Raw genomic sequence first — 19,286 nt, 5'->3', positions numbered from 1 at the left:
AAATGCAGGCTTGAGAGAGACCTTGACATAGAGCTCAGCTGCGCCTGAATTCCTGATCCACAGAAACTGTGAGATGATAAGTGTGTTTTTTGTCAAGCTGCTGAAGTATGAAGTAATTTTTTACACAGCAATAGATGACCAGTACACCGGATATATCAAGTAATTACCTTAAATGCAAATCATCTAAACACTACAACTGAAAGACAGAGATTGTCAGACTAGATTTAAAAAAAAAAAAAAAAGATCCAGCTCTATGCCATCCTAAAGAAATGTATTTTACATATAAAGGTACAGATGGGTTAAAGGTAAAATCTGGGAAAAGGTATGTCATATAATGCTAAACATAAGAAACTCAGAGGGGCTCCATTAATATCAAACAAAACAGGTGTTAGAAGAATCATTATCAAGAATGGAGGGACACTTTGTAACATAAAAGGATCAATTCATCAAGAATATGTAATAGAGCCTCAAAATACATGAAGGAAAAAGAATACTGAAAGGAGAAACAAATCCACAACAGTAGTTGGGGTTTTCAATATACCTCTCTGAGTCATTGACAGAACAAGTAATAAGAAAACTAGTAAAAGTAATAAGACTTGAACAACCTTATAAACTAACTGAACCTAACTGACATTTATCTAACATGCCACCCTCAAGGGTACAGGAAACATTCATGGTCATTTAAGAAATACATTCATTTTCATGAGAGAATATACTTAAAATAGTTTCAGTGTTAATAGGTGAAGAAAACAAAAACCAAAGCACACTGACCACTGAACGCTGTGGGGGTTAGGGACGCTGACCTCTGTGCAGATGAAAACCCACGCACTAACTTAAGTCGGCCCTTCACACCTGTGGATTCCCACCAACGATCAAAAATAGTTTTCAACCCACAGCTGGCTGAATTCATGGATGTGAAACCTGGGGATACGGAGGGCCAATCACACGTCTACCGACAACAGTCCAAACACGAAAGACCCGCACGGTTCAAACCTGTGTTGCTCGAGGGTCAACCATACTGTCTAAAACGACTGGACTCTGAAGTTCACAGTGTAGGACTAAGTTCTTGCATTTCTTTAAATTTCAATTTGTTCAGTTCTAACTTGATCTGATTGATAAAGTTTAAATTCCTCTATCTGAAGAAATTCTCCATTTAATATTTGAGTGTCCAAACAAATCTTCAACTTTTGAAAGTGTAAGTATTCTGCATTCAGCAATCACTCAAGCAGCTACTCTCCTATGCACAAATAAACAAGCACACAATTATGCAAACAGAGATTTCACTAGTTTATCAGCAAGTTGTTATCCAAATTCCATTTCTTTGAAAAATGAAGGGACTATCTAACAGAAATAGTGAGAGATATAAAAATCTATGTTAAAAAAATACAGTATTAAAAAAGTAATGGTCTCTCGTAATAAGAGCGTGTCTAGTTAAATAACACTCTGTTATTCTTGGCCTGAGAAAAACAGTAACAAACATATATATCTTTTCAACATATATATTTTATACATCAATTAAGAGCCACAAAATTCTTTAATACATTCAATAACTATTTGTGTGACCAGTTACTAAGCAATTTATTACATCACATTTGTTTCCATTTGATTTTACTAAGAGACTTCCGAAATATCTTGGGTTTCTGACAGGTTAGTAAAATATGATAAAATAAGTTTTATTTTTATTACTGATTTTAAGATACTTGGTTGAGATCATATATCAATTTATTTGCCTGTGTCCAATTTTTAAATTTGTCCAAAACATATTATAGTCTACCACAGAATGAGATATCAAATTAAAAGAAATTTTTGAAGATGTAGGACTCTTTTATTTAATAGCTAAAGCTCTGTACATTCGTCTTAAGGATTAATTTATTTAAAGGAAACATGCAAAGAAAGAAACAAACCACACAAAATCTCCCAATAAACCTTACCCTTCAAATGAGGAATGCTGCTCACCTCTGGAATTTCATACATGCCACTCACAGACTTCAGACTGGGACAACCATGAGGCTGCAGCATTTAAGGCCAACTATAAACCAAATAAGTCCTAATTACCTACTTCCTTAAGTTGTCCAGGCTCCAAATCTCTTGGGTTCTGCCCTTCTCATTTATTTTTAGGAGTATATTCTTTTTTTAAAAGAAGAAATGTATAATAATAAGCAGTAAAATATTTTAGGAGGATTCGGATTAATTGAAAAACAACTTACAGATCCGCCCCCATCCCCAGTAACCTTAAGTATCATCTAAACAACTGCCATCACACCAAGAGCTCATAGAATATTCTACAACACCAGAAACGCCTGTTTTCACATATTCCAAAGGTCCTTGTGAAATCAGTTATCATATACATATTTAAAATATGTCTATTTTTTAAAAGATCCTTTCTAAATATAGTCAATTTCTTTGTTAAATAATGGGATTAATAATGAAAAATTTTAAATTTAGAGATAAATCTTATTAATACGTAAGATTTCCTGGAATCGAAAAGAAGAATTTAAAAGACAACTTGGAGCAAGAAATCTCAACATAACAAATAGCTAGCTGTTTTATTACTTCAAAATACCAAAAGCCTTCTGTATAGTACTTATCATACACATCGAGTGCCTTAAAAGAGTCTCAGCAACCATATCTACTATCTTAATCTCCTCAGAACAAGTACATAAGGAGGAAAAAAATCTATAAATCAGTCCTTGATGACACAGAGTTTGTTTAGGAGTTTACCAAATGGAATGACCCTGCTGGAATTCCTTCAAGCAGCCTGTGAAAATGTCAGAATGGAGTCTGTTTTGGAGGTCATAGTCCCTAGAGAGCTCTGAGTTTTGGCCTGTTTGTCTTTTCACATGCTTTAATATTTGAAAATCATTCCTTGTAGACACTGACTGATGCCCAGGGAATGCTAGGATTGTGGGAACTGGCAGTACCAACAAGAAAGACAAACTTCATGGGAAATCAGTGCCTACTATACTTGCCCTCTCAGCTCCCATCAGATAAGTTGCTCTTCAAATGTTATGAAGGTACATGAAGAGACATTAAGAAATTGCATGTCATTTTGACATCTTTAAGAAGAAGTACCTGTGGAAAATGGGGGCAGAAACTGTTGGGACTATTGAAAGAAACACTAAATTATAAAACATGATGATAGAACCCTGAAAAATGATATTCGCTTAGTATGAACAAATATTGCATTCTCAAAATATACATACTACTAACAGATAGTTATAGTGTGCTAATTATATGCCCACACTGTTTTAAATACTTGACTTATACGAACCCATTTAATCCTCATAGCAACGCTAAGAAGCAGGTACTAGTACGACCTCCGTTTTGCAGATGAGAAAATTGAGGCAAAGGAAGAGACCTAACTTAAATTCACGTAACCAGGAATGTCGTAGCCGGGCTCCAGGCTCACATGGGATGGCTCCAGAGCTGGTGCTCATTACCACTGTGCAGGCATCGAGCATGCGATGCTGGGTAACGACCACATTACTGAGTACTCATGATGAGCCAGTTATTATAAATGCTTTATTTCATTTAATCCTCTGATAACCTACGAATCGTCTAATATGATTCCAGTTTACAGAGACAGACACAGGCTTGGTGTGGCCTGACACTCCACTTTAAGTGCACTGGAGCGGGCTCCAGACTCAACTCCACAGCCCTCCTTCTTTAAAACTAGGCTCTTCTTCCTCTCAGTTATCTGTTAAAATCTTCTCTAAATTAATTTTCTGTATAACATTGAGGGAATGTTTCAAAGATCAATGTGTCCAACAATTTTATAAGAATACATGACATTTTGAACTGTCAACAGTGTACTAGAGGCTTAAAATCTAAGAATTATTTTAAGGTAAGAGACACGATGATCATTCAATAAATGTTTTCCAGCAATTAAAAGTATCCCATGTCCACTCGTCTTTTTTTGGTTTTTGTTTCTACTTTGGGCGAGCTGAGCATACTGACATAGCACGCTTTTCTTTTATATAGTACATGATGCGGCTTGATCGAGCAGCCCAACTGATATACTTCTTAACTGCCATGTCAGGAATCACGGCTTCCGTCAGAGGGTGTCCTATTTTGTAGTGATGAATCTCAAATCTGCGGAGAGCTGACAAATTCTAACATTTGGTAGTTTTTATACTCAGTCTACAAGAAACAAAGGCAAGCTGTGAATCAGACATTTTGCTTTTCTTGCTATATCTTTATTACAAAGAGAGGTCAGGTCATGTGTCGAATTTTTAGTTGGTGAAACAGACACCCAACGGCTACCATTTTTTAAATGAAAATAACGTAAAAGACCAGAACAGAACATGAATGATTTAGGTTTAAAAAAAAAAAAACAAAAACCTAAAATATTTTCTTTTAACTGATAATCTGATGCTATTATAAAAATATTGACATATATCTACCAACCCTTGAAAACTATAAATAGGAAGATACCACATATTCTAAATTAGATACATTATTTTTGAGGATAACACAAATTGAGTCAATTTGTCTTTTCCTTTAAATATGGGGGAAAGTCTGACTTTGAGCGAGCTGGCATGGATGTTCAATAACATATCTGTGAGGAACGTATTAAACAGTGACATTACTAGTTTCTACATATGGAAAATTCCACCAGTTAACTGAGATGGAAGTTATTTTCCTTTTTTTCTTTCTGCTGTCCAAAAAACATCACAGGCAAAAGTGATAATGAGATGTATGAACACACGATGGAATGCAGGAGGGCAGCCAGAGAGGGACACATGGGCTGACAGCCCCCTATGGATGTTACGGAAAGCTCCTGTGACACAGAGAGCTTCTGAGGCTTACCCGAGCTCACAGACCGAGTCAGCAGAGGAGACGGAGTCCTGACTTCCAAAAGATCACACTTCCTGCCAACAGTGAGGGCAGCAAGCGAGGGTGGCCCACAGTACGGATTAACTGAAGGGCATTAGGAAAACACTGGGTATGATATTTACTCGTTAGTCTGGGTGATTCTTAACTACAAATCCAAGAAAAAATTCCAATACATTTTGTTATTCCAACATATTTGTAACAATAGTACTTTATTACTGGTGTCTTAAAATAAAAAAGGGAAAAAAAATAATCGTGGGTCACTTTTTTCCAGTAAACTCCCTGTATTTATCAGGCTCTTTCAGAGTTATGGCAAACAGCAGGTATCCAGTATTTACATTTTCACTTCCTTTTTAGCTAGAAGAGGTCATTGTGATTGCTTAGGTGGCATATGTAAGTAAAAAGAGCCCCGACTTAACTTTAATGAAGTCCCTTGGCCCAGCAGAGGGTCTGATTCAACTATTCAGCTACAAACAAACCAATTCCAAGAAGCCCTGAAAGGCCTACGTAGCTGGGGGTTCCAGCTGAGTAATAGTTATTAACTAATCATTTATATTTGAGATGTTACCATTTAAAACTGCTTTCTAAGACAGGAAAGGCTATTCAAGAATAATAAGTTAGTTTAATAAAATAACAAATTAATTTCAGTTTATTCACTGGTCCAGTGCCTAATATAAATCATATGGTGGACTCTAGTTTTATAAAAATTACCTCAAATACTCTATATAAGAAATGATGTATTTCTATGACTCGAGTAACTCTAGAAAAGTTTTGCAATCATTTTAAGCATTTTTATAAGTTTAAGATAATATGGTCTCATGCTGGATTAAACTGCTAATTATTATGTCCTAAATTTTACTTTTAATATAAATACGTTAATTGCTGACACTCCTAGGGTATTTCTGCAAGAGGCTACCATTGAAAGCCTGAACGAACAACTCGAAGTGAGGCTTGGGTGTGCTGTAACTGGGGCCTGTGCTCCTGCTGATGCACTTTGCAAACTGTGCGCTTCACCCAGCCCCTCAGAATGACTGCAGCGTACCTACGTTAGCATTCCGACACTGCCAGCTGCAGATGGGAGGCTGGACGTTAGGGTCCACCATTCCTCTCCCTCCCCACATGTACTGCTTGGGTGTGTTCAGCAGTGCACTGAAGCAAACTGAATCCTAGGTAACAGCAAGCTATCTAAATAAGAAACCCAGAACACAAAAAAGGGTGGACAGGATTACCAGTGATTTCCACTGTGAAACGAAACATGTTCGATGACAGGAGACAACGAAGCCCTCCGTGAAAGATGGCACTGCCCCCTTAGGCCACTCATATGGCTTCTTCTCCATTTCGAAGGGTTCAAGAGATTGTCAAACAATTAATCGATTAATTCTTGATTAATTAATCAAGAATTTCATTTGCAGCTGTCAGGAGGTTCGTAGTTGGCTTTTAAACTTTATAACTGTATTTAGTATACGTCCTAATGCCTAATTTTCAAAAAATATTAGAAACTAAGAAAAATTATACTCAAGGAGTATATATTTCTCTCCTCAATCTAAGGACTAACTCCTGAAAGCAGAAAAAGAAGTTATCGAAATGTATTGAAATAATTATTAACATGTCTGAGTATTGTTTTAAATATTTAAGATCCTAAATGTGTTAACGGTAAGCCAATGACAAGATAATTTTACAGAAAATTATTCATTTCTATTATCTCCAGTTGTAGAAAGGGAAAGCAAGAATCCCATAGTTCTTACAGAATTACTTTGGCCATGTTCATGGGTAGAGGAAAACCCATGTCTTGCCTATTTAGCATCTAATTATTTCTTCCCCATTTAGGACACTATGAGACATTTATGTCTGCTCCAGAGAAAAACAGATATATTCTCTTTCCCTTGCCAATCTCCATCAGCAATAACAGCTCATGTACACTCTAAGGAACAGGGTTGTGCTCAAGACAAACACTCATCACCTTTCTGCACTTGCAAACACCTGGAGTGACAGTAAGCCGAACAGGTTAATGAGGAATAGGGAGATGTTTTCAGAGTAAAACCCAAAGAAAAGACCAGCTGTGAACATACATCTTTTATCTGCCATGGTACAAGGCAAGTAGTTTTCTTGGCTGGGTTCTGTGGCGAGGCAAAGTGCATCTGACTGCAAGTGTATTAATACCTGTACTGCATCTAACACAGTGTCACCTCGTCTCCCCTCGTGTGCAACAAACTTCTGAATAAATTATTTCCTCTCTAATAAGTGAGCATTCTGGAATAGAACAAGATATGGTCTAAAATGGTTCAGTGTGATAAAGTTAATGGACAGAAAATCTTAGAAAAAAAAATTTCCAGATGGGACTATAAGCTCAAAAACCTAACAACTGCGGTAACTAGTAATACCAAAGTTTAAAATAAGAATAACATGTAAGTCTCTCCTCTTCACCAAGGGCTAAAACACACTTCATAGCGCATTTCAAAAAGCCAGTTACTATGGGAAGAGAATGGATCCAGACGCTTACGTTCCTCCTACTTGACACTCCTGACAGCTGGCCTGTGGCATATCTGTGGCCATGTTAACATGACAATCCTCGTCATCAGAGACATGCCTAGAAGTACTGAAATACCAACCTGTCTCAGAAAAGGGAAATCTACGTCTCCTCAACTGCTCACTCTATGACACCACTGGCAATGACTTAAAAACTTAAATTCACCCGCCGGCACACACCGGCATGACCTCATGGATGAGAAGCTGCTTCCACACGGTCTCATCCAGGTGTGGCACGGGCAAGAGCAGGAGCTCTTTCAGGTACGTTGTTTCCATCGACTTTGCCTTCTCCTCTTCTATAAAGCTATATTCGATTTATAGCATCTGAGCTTTTCCAATTTAAATATTAAAAGAACTAACTGTCCCCTTGACTGATTTCCCTCTTTTTCCCAGTGTTAAATAATCTGAAGAAATGTTAATGCTGAACCATGAAAATGGCTCTACTGTGCGTTTGAAATGTCAAAACAAAGCTCGATTTCCCTGTGTATGCATTGTTTTAGTAAAAATACATGTTCATGTGTTTCTGTATATCCACTGTATGAAAGACTCACTTCTTGAGAAGAGTCAGTTGCCACATGGTTGCCTTACTTTTGAGGTGCCACTAACTACAGAATTATTTTGGCCATGTTCACGGGTAAAGGAAAACCCTAGTTTATCTTTCATGTTTTCTCCAGTAGTGGGGATATTTTGCCACTCCACTACCGCTGCCAACATAAATATTAATCAAAAATAAAGGAGATCCTGGAATCATTACTTAAATGTCAACTTCATGTTCCTTGTAAAATTTATTTATAAACTATTTGGTGATACAGTCCTACACACTAATCCCAGACTGAAATATCTTCATTTTTCCCCAACAGAAAATTCTGAAATGTGAAAGTCAAACACTTAGGAATAACGATACAACATAATCACCAAGAAAATATCTAAATGTGATTATCTCAAAATATCTACACTTTGTATTGATTAATTTTGAGATTAACATCTTCATTTTGTATATAATATGATTTAAACATGGCATTAAGAAGTCCTAATGGATCAAAGACCTAACTGTTAAGACACGAAACCATAAAACTTCTAGAAGAAAACATAGGCAGTAAACTCTGTGATATTACTAACAGGAATTTCTTTTCAGATATATCTCCTCGGGCAAGGGAAACAAAAGAAAAAATAAACAAACTGGACTACATCAAACTAAAAAGTTTTTGTACAGCAAAGGAAATCATCAATAAAACAAAGACAACAAACTGTTTGGGAGAAGATATTTGCTAATGATATATCTGATAAGGAGTTAATATCCAAAATATATAAAGAACTCATACAACTCAACAACAAAAAAACCAAACAATCCAATTAAAAAATGGGCAGAAGACCTGAACAGATACTTCTCCAAAGAGGAAATACAGATGGCTAACAGACATATGAAAAGATGCTCAAAGTCACTAACCATCAGAGAAACGCAAATTAAAACCACAATGAGATATCACCTCATACCTGTCAGAGTAGCTATCATCAATAAATCAAAAAACAACAAGTGTTGGCGAGGATGCAGAGAAAAGGGAACCCTCAAACATTGTTGGTGGGATTGCAAATTGGTACAGCTGCTATGGAAAACAGACATAGTGCCAAGAAATTAAAAATGGATATACTTTGTGACCCAGCAATTGCACTTCTGGGTATTTATCCAAAGAAAACCAAAACAATAATTCGTAAAGATCTATGAACTCTAATATTCATGGTAGCACAATTTATAATAGACAAGATATGGAGGCAACCCATCAACAGATAATTGCTCATCAACAGATGATCAGATAAAGAAATTATGGTTCATATATACAATGGAATCTTGCCATTAAAAAAATGAAATCTTGCCATTTGCAACGCCATGGATGGACCTAGAGGTTATTATGCTGAGTGAAATAAGTCAGACAGAGAAAGATAAATACTATATGATTTCACTTGTATACAGAATATAAGGAACAAAAAGAACAAGTGAATCAAAAACAGACTCACAAATACAGTGGATAATTTGGGACAGACAGAGGGGAGGAGGATTGGGAGGATGGGAGATTGGGGTGAAAGGTTAAAGAAGTACAAATTAGCAGTTGATAGTTGGTCACGGGGATGGGGAGCATGGCAGAGGGAATGCGGTTAAGCATCAATATGATAGCTAGGTAGAGGGCCAGGGGAGGGAGAGAGCAATTGGGGGGGGATCGTTTTATGAACTATATAGATGTCTAACCAATGTACTGTCTACTTGAAACTAATTTACATAAATTTTTTAAAAAAGAAGTCCTAAAAAAATGAGTATTAAACTTGAAAAAAATCATTAAGGTAAGAAAGTTATGATTCTTCTATCTATATATTGTTTGATGTGGTTCTACTATACTCACATAACTGTAGCAAAAACCTAGATCTCTGATAGCTGTACAAGGATTCCATTTATGCCCTGAAATGTATTTTCAAATTAGGCTAATATATCATAAACCTAAAATTAGAGTGTATGCCTAAATATTAGGTAAGGTTTTTAACTTCCTGAAGTCACTTGTTAGAAAAAAGAAGACTGTCTCATATTTGACTCCTTACACAGTGTCTCGTATTATGAGATGTTCTTTCATTTACTTAGTATTAAAGAAAAAAGTATCTGAGAAAAATGCATTAGCTTAAAAATCAACTTTATATGAAGCTGGTTTTAGAAGGTTTACAGAAATCTTAGACTCAGAAAAAAAAAGTGAGAGAAAAAAATCAACACTTTAATTATTCCCAAGTTATAATCTTAAAATTGAAAGTGTTAGATGTTGTTACAAAGAAGATTTTCAAAAACTGGTTTTAGAAAGGACACAAAGTAACAGTTGCTAAATCTAGGCAAGTACATGGTAGCTAAAGAACAAGACAGAGAGAGTGACCTACTTTTTACTTTGTACCCATTTGTACCCTTTATATTTTAAGCCATGTAAAATGTAATACATACTCAAAAAATATATATATGTATATACATATATGTATATATACGTATATATATATGTATATATATATACGTATATACACACACACATATATACATATATAAGTGTGTGTATATATATATTAAATTCTAAAACAAACTACAGCTCCACAAAATGTTATAACTAATCACAGGTCAAACATGAATGATTATGTTATAGAGATCATGAACATACAACTATAAGACAGACACATGCGCGCGCACACACACAAACCAAGCCCTACTGTTCTGTGAATGGTATTTGTGGTTTAGACATAAAGTCTTCGGTGTCAGCTCACACATGTATTCAAAAACTGCTGTAACTCAAACAAAAGAGACAGAAATGAAGATGCACCCTGGATTTTAGTGTAAGCTGGATGATGCAAAGGGGTTTGACTGATGACAAAAATACCACAAAGATTCAAGGATAGTGTGTGAACAAGATGGTTTTATGAAATATGAGTGTGGATAAATTAATCCTTCTATATTAATGCACTGTTTCATACAATGTTACATTATGTACATGTAACTAAATTAATAAATTAAACCTTTTACCATTTCATCTACTGCCCTAAAAGTTAATAAGGGGAGACCACCTCATGTTTGAGCTTACTTTATACTGAGGCATACGTATTCAAGAGAACATTCTTGCAAGAGAATATGGTGAGCTGGGTCAAGTAAATCGCCACAAAGTATAAACGTTCCCCACATACTTCTCTCCTCTGCTACATATGACCATTTTCTTGAGCAACTGTATATTATTGCAATTTTATACTCCGTTCAGTTCATCTTTCGGCAGGTAATAATTTGAACATTATACTGGTCCAAGTGTACTGTGTAAATCTGATCACATTTAGTTATGTTTCAGTAAACGTGGTTGCACCCTCTCAGCCACTGTCTAAGAGGAAGCTAGGCTCCTAATCGGTGGAAGGTTCTAAAGCCATCCCAGCCAACCGCAGCCTCCTGAGGGCTAACAGTACCTCAGCCAAAATGCTGCTGCTTACCAATTAAACTGCATACCAATTAAACTGCAAACCAATTAAACTGCAAACCAGTTAAACTGCATACCACTGCGTCTAACAGCAAATGTCAGATATCTTATTTAAAGGGAGAGCAAGTTTTACTCCAAAGAAATGTACTAAAGAACTAAGATTAGCAGTTTATATCTTTTATCCATTTTCCTGATAAGGCCAATAATGAAAAGAATTGGGAAATACTCAGAACTCAGAAAAATAAGTAACAAGGTAGTATGTAAGGGAGTATTCTACAGGGAAGGAGTTTTTTTTTTTTCTTCTGGCTTTAAAAAGTGAAATTTAAAAAATACACTCATGAATGTAAGACTCATAAGAACTATGGAAAGCACAGTAAATCCAGTTGAAATTCTTAATTCTGCCCTTTTAATATGTATATTTAATGTGTTTGTAAATTCTAATATTTTTTATATTTGTTAGTTTTTATGTTTTAAGTGTTAAAAATAAGTGTATATCATCTCCACTCATTTGTGTTAAAAATTGGCAGTACTGTGTTTTCTGGAAACTCGGGGATGCCTCTGCGATCAGTGAAAGCTTCCTCAACAGATAACAAATAAATAGAAAACGCTGATTTTGTATACTCACCATTCTTCCTTTCGTTCAGCGGGGGTAAGTACTGACTGGACTGCAGGGAGAGCTCCTGGAGTTCGTAGGCGACGGCTTCGCTTTGAGGACTCGGAGCAAGATGGGCTAACGGTCCCAGTTCATCCTCGGTGTCTAGCGTCCCTGTGGGATCCATTGTGCTCCAGCTACCAGCAAGAGAGGGTACGAGACACCTCTTAAACGTGGTCTGTGGAAGAGACTGTCAGAATAAAGAATGTATAAATATATGGCACATTTTTTTTCCAATTTGTACAAAAGTGTTAAAATTGGAACCCTTGGTTCTAGTTCAGGTTCACTGCTATGCGGCACTGCCTATGCATTTATCCTCTCTGGACCTCCGGTTCCTTCTAGGATACGTCTAAAGAAGCACTTACAGGATGAATAAAAGTTGAAAGTATTTTGTATAATTTTTTGTACTATGGATTAAAGTTATAGTTGTTATTTTTATATATTATAGTTACATAGTTATTTTCATTTATATATATATAAATCTATATAGAGATTTTAATGCATCCCTAAATGAGACAAAAGTCAACTAACGCTGGTGAAAATAAAAAAGCAATCTGATTTGAAGATCTATCTTAACTCCAACAAATTAAAAAACTTTACATTAAGTCAACATTCACAGTAACAAGCGGTGTTTCAGAATATTCCTTTACAAGCCTGGGTCTCAGAGAGAAAACAGCTAACTCGCAATGAAGACAGTTTGAGATAAAGTGGCTTTTATTTTAAGCCACTGGGGTTGTTTATTATCACATCATAACCTGGCTCATTCTGATTGATACAGAAATGGGCAACCAAAGTGCCACAGGCACGACAAAAAGGTCTGAATATGTGACACTGGCTCAGGGGTTGAGCAGTTGGTGGGCACCAAGAAAACTGACATTGAAAGCTAGAAAGATGGTAGTCCGTCTGCAGAGGCAAAACATTTGATAAAACTGTTGTCTGCATTTCACACTAGTTTGTTTATCCATTCACCTGTTGGTGGGCGTTTGAGTTGTTTCCAGTTTTTGATTATTACAAATAAAGATGTTATGAACATGCTTCCACTTTTCTTGGGTAAATACCTAGTAGTGAAGTGGCTAGATCATATGGCAGCTGCATTTTTAAACGTTAAAGAAACAGTTTTCTGAAGTGGTGATGCCATTCTGGATTCTTACCAGCTGTGAATGAGAATTCCAACTGGTCCACTTGATCATGGGCAATCTTTTTTATTTTAGTGGGTGTGTAGTGTTACTTCACTGTGGTTTTAATCTGTATTTTCCTAATGATGTGGAAGGTCTTTCAATGCGCTTCTTTGCTATCTGTATACCTTTGGTTAAGTATCTGATCAAATCTTTTGTTTATTTTTAAAATTAGGTGGTTTATTTTCTTACCATTGTTTTTGAGAGTCCTTCACATATTCTGGACAAAAGTCCTTTATCGGATATGTAACATTTTCTCCCAGTCTATAGCTTTTCTTTATATGCTCTTAATAGTGTTTTGTAAAGAACAGATGTTTTTAATTTGATAAAGTCCAATTTATCAATTTTTTTCTTTTGCAGATTATGTTTTTAGGGTTGTAGCTAAGAAATCTTTGCTTACCCAAGGTCACAAAGTCTATCTCCTATGTTTTCTTTTAGATATTCGTTTTTGTTTTATGTTTAAGTCTATAATACACTTTGAGTTAATTTGTGTAAACGCTGTGAGATCTGAATCAAAGATTTTTTGTTTTTGTTTTTGGTATAAAGATGTCTGAATATCTCGACACCTTTTCTTCACTAAATTGCCTTTGCACTTTACTGTGAGCCAACTGACTGTGCATATGTGGATCGATTTCTTAACTCTATGTTTAGTCCCCAGAAAAGGGAGAAGCACAAAGGAGGAGCCCCTGGACTCCGTGTATAAACTCTGTCCAAGTCTCTTGCTGACCCCTGCATGATGCACATGCAAGACAGACTCCCAACGGTTTTGCTAAGGCGAAAAGAACAGAACCAAGGTTTCAGCTGCTGCTCACCACAGGAAGAGTCTGTAGAAGTGAGTCCAGCAAAGTTAATTGCCTCTTAAAAGAAAACAATACTCTGAAGAGGAAACTTTACAGGATCCAGAGTCTCTGCAACTGTCCAACCAGAATCCCGTATTCAACAAAAATATCATTTAATAATGAAGGCAAAATGTTCAGCAGCAGACACACATAATCCAAGAAATGCTAAAAGAATTTCTTCAGGCTGAAGGGAAATGTTACCAGATAGAATCTTGGACCTTAGGAATGAAAAGCATCAGGAATGGTGAACACGTAGATAAATACCAAAGTCTAGTTTTTCGTCTTGACTTAATATATGATTTAAAGTAAAAATTATAACACTGTTACAGGGCTTATAATGTATGTAGGTGTAGTACATACAACAGTTATAGCATAAAAGATGGGGGAGGATGACCATATTAACAACATTCTCACATTATGTTCCTATACATTATAAGGAAGTCATACAATTTTAACTTGAAGCAGACTGAGAAGTTAAGATTGTATATTGTAATTCCTAGAGCAACAATTTAAAAAAATACAAATATTTTTTAGCTAAAAAGCCAATGGGGAAAATTAAAAAGGAATTCTAAGACTACTCAATTAACCTAACAATAGAGAAACAAAAAAAGAAATAGGAAAAACAATAAACAGAGTAAAACAGTAGACCTAAATCCAACCTTATCAATAATTATATTAAATGTAAATGGCTAAACACTATCATTAAAAGATAGATTGACAGAATGAATTTTAAAAAGTCTAAAAATATATGCCAACAAGTGACATACTTGAAGTATGAAACTATAAATCGGATGGCAATAAGTGTACAGAAAGCACAGGTCACGCAAACAAAAAGCCCAGGAAGGCTGGAATGGCTGAATGCTAACTTACATTAACATAAAGTGAAACAGACATCAAAAAGATGCGTTAGGTAGGTGACTATGCATGTAAAAGGACTTATTTTGCTATGGAATACTAAAATATGACTCCTAGATTTTGTCAAAATTATGAATTTTCATTTCAAATTATTAATTCATATAAAATAAAATGTTTGCAGTAAATTAATTCTAAGATACAAGTACCATAATGCCCTATAATGGCAAGATGTACAAACTCTGATATTTGTGCTAATAATTTGAAAAATACTTTAGGCACAAAATTTTAAAACATTTTCACACAATATTACCTGTTTTTCATATTTAAGAATTTTTTCAACCTATTATTCCTTGACATTATGTTCACCTTAAACTCCCACATATCCCTCCTAATTAAGAAAATAAGCTAAGAAAATCTTTAGTAAATGTAGGAAAAAAAATAAAGAATAAATGTTAATCTATTCTGAAATTCTACTACCAAACTTGCAAGCTGTCACCTAATATCTACTTAACTACTTGATAATTTTCTTTCAAAATTGAAATCCAACATCAAACAAAGAAATACTCTCTTGTCCAGTAGTCTCTAACTGAGAAGTTCAAGAAATGGCATTAGAATATATTTTTTATTGGGTTATAATTTAGTTATGAAAGTAAAGTGATCACTTAGCTTTAACTAGATAAACTGTGATAAAATATTGCCTTGAACTGACAGAATGAATATGAATTTAATACCTTACATAGCCCAATAACATAACTTTATTCCAAAATGAAACTAGTCAAACATTTATCCACCGCTAGGTTAAAGCACAGCACAACGTAAGATTAACCTGGGATATGGCTTCTGCTCTCAAAAAACAAACCACTTCATTATTAGATACTACGCCAGAGTCAGAAAATAAACAGAAGAAAAGAAGAGGCATCATACTTTCGTTTGTTCATCTACTGGTTTACTCATATCTTTTTTCTGAACGGATTCAGAATAACACCCCCAATGATGATCTGATATTTAAAAATATCCTGGTCTATTAACAGGCTAAGGTCGTCCCAAAATCAGTGCTAACATTTGTTTTGAATTAAGTGAGGTCCAAAGGCAAATCTCTTTCCACTGTACCTTACTGTTCATGATGACTTGAAATTCACATGAAACATTAGTAAAAAAAAGTGGTTTATAATCACCGCTATGTAAAAGTAATGCTAAATAATAAAAGAATTCAAAGGATATCAATATCAAACTTCAGAAGTTTAATATAAAACCAGCCACATGCAAACAGGTAGAATATGCAAATATACTCAAGAAAAAATATTTTAGCAATAGTAAAACTGCTGTCTCTGCCCTTTAAGGCTCCCCTGGATTACAAACATTAGGAAAATATCTGGCTAACAGCCAGTAAAAATAAATTTCTAAATTCAAACAAGAGAAAACTTGGATTAAGAAGTTCAAAGAAAAAATTTTCCACACACACAAAGTAATTCCCTGCATTAGAAAGGGTATTTACTATAAAGTCCTCTGATCAAACAAGTTGAAATTTTCGCATCAAATGCACTTTTGAGAACCAGAATTTTGTGTCATTGAGTTAGTAAATTACTGACGCCAACCCTGGGTTATTTTATGTTATCTGTTCTCCTTCCAAAGCTCCTGGTGATAATTTGTTAAATATCTAATGTTCAAGTTCAAAATTTATTTTTTAATATAAGAACTAACTCTTGTCAACTGTGTATATGAAAATATTTTCTCAACATTGCTATTTCTGCATTGTCTTCTAAATGAAATTTCTTAAGGGTATCAAGAATTCAGGATCAAATCTATTTACATTTTTGTATAACATTCATCTCTCAGCTTATAATTGAGGAGAGAAGAAGTACAAAAAGAAATATTTTCTCCAATCCACCCATATTCAGTTTTAACAGTTAGGATGGAACCAGAAAATCAGAGTTCTAAAATTACATGTTTCTGCACAAATATGATTTCATTACATACTACCTTTCCTTAACTCTTATCATACAAAGTATTTTTGTTCTATTTTTTTTCTAATTCTTGGTTTGATTATTTGAATGCTCTTATATTTTTAAAAACTGTGTAAGTTCATAAAACAGACTATTTTAGCTGAAAGGCATCTTAGAACCAAGGTCTAGTACAAGTGCTTCTCAACAACTCTCCTTACAATATGATAATCACGTGAGGAACTTAAAAAAAAATCCCTGGTGTGGGGACAAAGGAAGAGGCTCTCCAGAGATTTTGAAACAACTGGTCTTGGATAGAATGATTCTAATGTGCAGCCAGCGTTGAGAATCAATGATTTTGTAGAACCCCCTTATTTTACAGAGAACAAATCATTTCCCAATGAGTGGGAAGAGAGGTCGAAGCAAATTACCACAGCATGTGTGAGAAATAGACTACAAGTAGGTACAAAGTGGTACTGTGGCAACCAAAAGAATTAAATGTCTTTGGGCAAGTTAGGAAAGTCTTCAAGGATGAACAGGAATTTGCAGGCGCCAAAGTTTTTCTCATCAGCAGAGCTGCATGAACAGTTATCATCTACAGCAAAGGACTGATGGGGTAGCGTAGAAAAGGCATGGCACGGACCGGTGTGGTAAGTTAAAGCACAACTGTGAAAGAATGTGGACTCTAAAAAACTGTTATGATCAGCCTGGTATTTTAGAAAGATGATTCTGGCAGAGAGGCAGGTTACTGATTAAAATCTCATGCTAAAATGCTGAGGGACTAAGTTAAGATGGTGGAAATGCAGAAAAAAGAATAAATTCAAATAATATTTAAGAGGCAAAATTTCAAGTCTTGATGACTGGCTCATTTGAAAGGTAAAGGACAATAAGAATTGCGGGTGACTGAGGTTTCTCGATTGGGGCAGTTGGAAAGGCTGGGACGAATACTGAGGAAGATGAATGTTCACTTTGAGAAACCACAGGCCCCCTACGAGGGAGCTCTAAGAAAAGGAGAGAGAGAGATTTAACTTTTTGGCAAGTCACTTAACCTCTTAGGGATGCAGTTACCTAACTTTTAAAAAATGAGTGTGACAAATGAAAAGAAGGGAATAGTAATGACTACATTTCTACTCGGCCTGGCATGAAGTCTGCTTCACGTTTTCCTTAATTTTGCCCTACTGAGCTCTCTGTGAGCAGGTATTATTCTCATTTTGCAGATGAGAAAACTAAGGCTTGAAAAAAAAATAAACAACTTTGAGAGACTAGCATCAAATCCAGGATTCCCAACTCCAGAGCTCGTATTCTTTTACGATAATACAACCTTTATGAGCCAAAATGCAAGTAAGTTGGAGCAAATAATTGGGAGAAACAGAAATTGTTGGTGGGGAAGGGAATCGTGAGGAAGAGGGAGATGAGGCTGTGGAAAAATCCATCTGTATAATTCTTTAACACTCACACTGAAGGCCCAGAGCACTGGGCACTGTGATGGGCGCTGGGGTTCCAATGAGGACTCAATTATACCCCCACATCTCCCGAAGGTAAAGACCTTGTCAGGTAGGCAATTCTAACACAACATCAGCGCTTAATAGGAGAGCTAGCAGAACACGCTTGCTTCGTGACAGATGAAGGAAACACTCTCTCATTGTTCCATTTTAGCAAACTCAGAGTGTAACTGGAATTCAACTCCAGACTGGAAGAAAATGAAATCTACAGTCATAGGCATACTGAATACAAAAGGACATGTTTTTGACATCAGGTTACAAGTGTTTCAAATAAATGACTTCTAAGCAGGGTTTTTATTTGCAGCACCTGGATTTTTATGTATAGCCATTAAATACATAGCAAAAATGTACTGTAAATACACCGAATACTTATAATACACTGTATAGAAAAAGTTACATAACTGTCCTATGCTTGAAGTGGCTGTTACAGTTCTTAAAATCCCAATGTGATGATTTATTTTTTAACTTGTTCGCTGTAGATTTGTTTCAAATGAACATAAAATGGAGCAAATTTCATACTTAACACTCTCTAAAATGATGCATTCTTTGGTACTATAACTAATAAAGTAAACAGTATTTCTCAAATATTCATTGTGACCCTTCTATAAATAAAATTTGAATCAGCAAAAGTTTAAAACAAATGTGGCTTTTAAATTACCATTAAAAAGACACAAATAACTAAAGTTGTACTTGTTCTCCAAGTAAAATGGTCAAAACTCATGTCTTTTTAGCTTGAACAATTGTATTTTCCATGTTTATTCAAAATGAATGATTCTCAGAGAATAAGAACTGATTGGAGGATTAATTTTAAGATAAGATGATTTCCATATTTAGCAAATACTGGGTTAAAAACAAACTCTAATTTATTGAACTAGAAATTAGTTCTGTTTTAAATGCTGAGAAGTAAATATTTGTAAACAGATTAAACAAATGTTTTATTTAACAGATAAAAATTATGCTGTATTCCTATTTCCAAGTTCTGTAATGCAG

General features: G+C 35.2%; 1 protein-coding gene across 6 annotated transcripts in view; it reads right to left on the bottom strand.

The window, feature by feature from the left end:
- MKL2 (MKL1/myocardin like 2) overlaps positions 1 to 19,286 on the bottom strand; it is a 180,394-nt gene that overhangs the window by 111,552 nt on the left and 49,556 nt on the right. For all 6 annotated transcript variants that reach the window (XM_025046089.1, XM_015588607.2, XM_025046090.1 and 3 more), the window contains one exon: positions 11,959 to 12,175. In XM_025046089.1, coding sequence (XP_024901857.1) covers positions 11,959 to 12,175 — 217 coding nt within the window. The remainder of the gene's footprint in view (positions 1 to 11,958; positions 12,176 to 19,286) is intronic.

The sequence above is a fragment of the Pteropus alecto genome, unplaced genomic scaffold, assembly GCF_000325575.1.
Source record: "Pteropus alecto unplaced genomic scaffold, ASM32557v1 scaffold34, whole genome shotgun sequence".
Lineage (NCBI taxonomy): Eukaryota > Metazoa > Chordata > Mammalia > Chiroptera > Pteropodidae > Pteropus > Pteropus alecto.
This window is presented reverse-complemented; position numbering and strand designations above follow the sequence as displayed.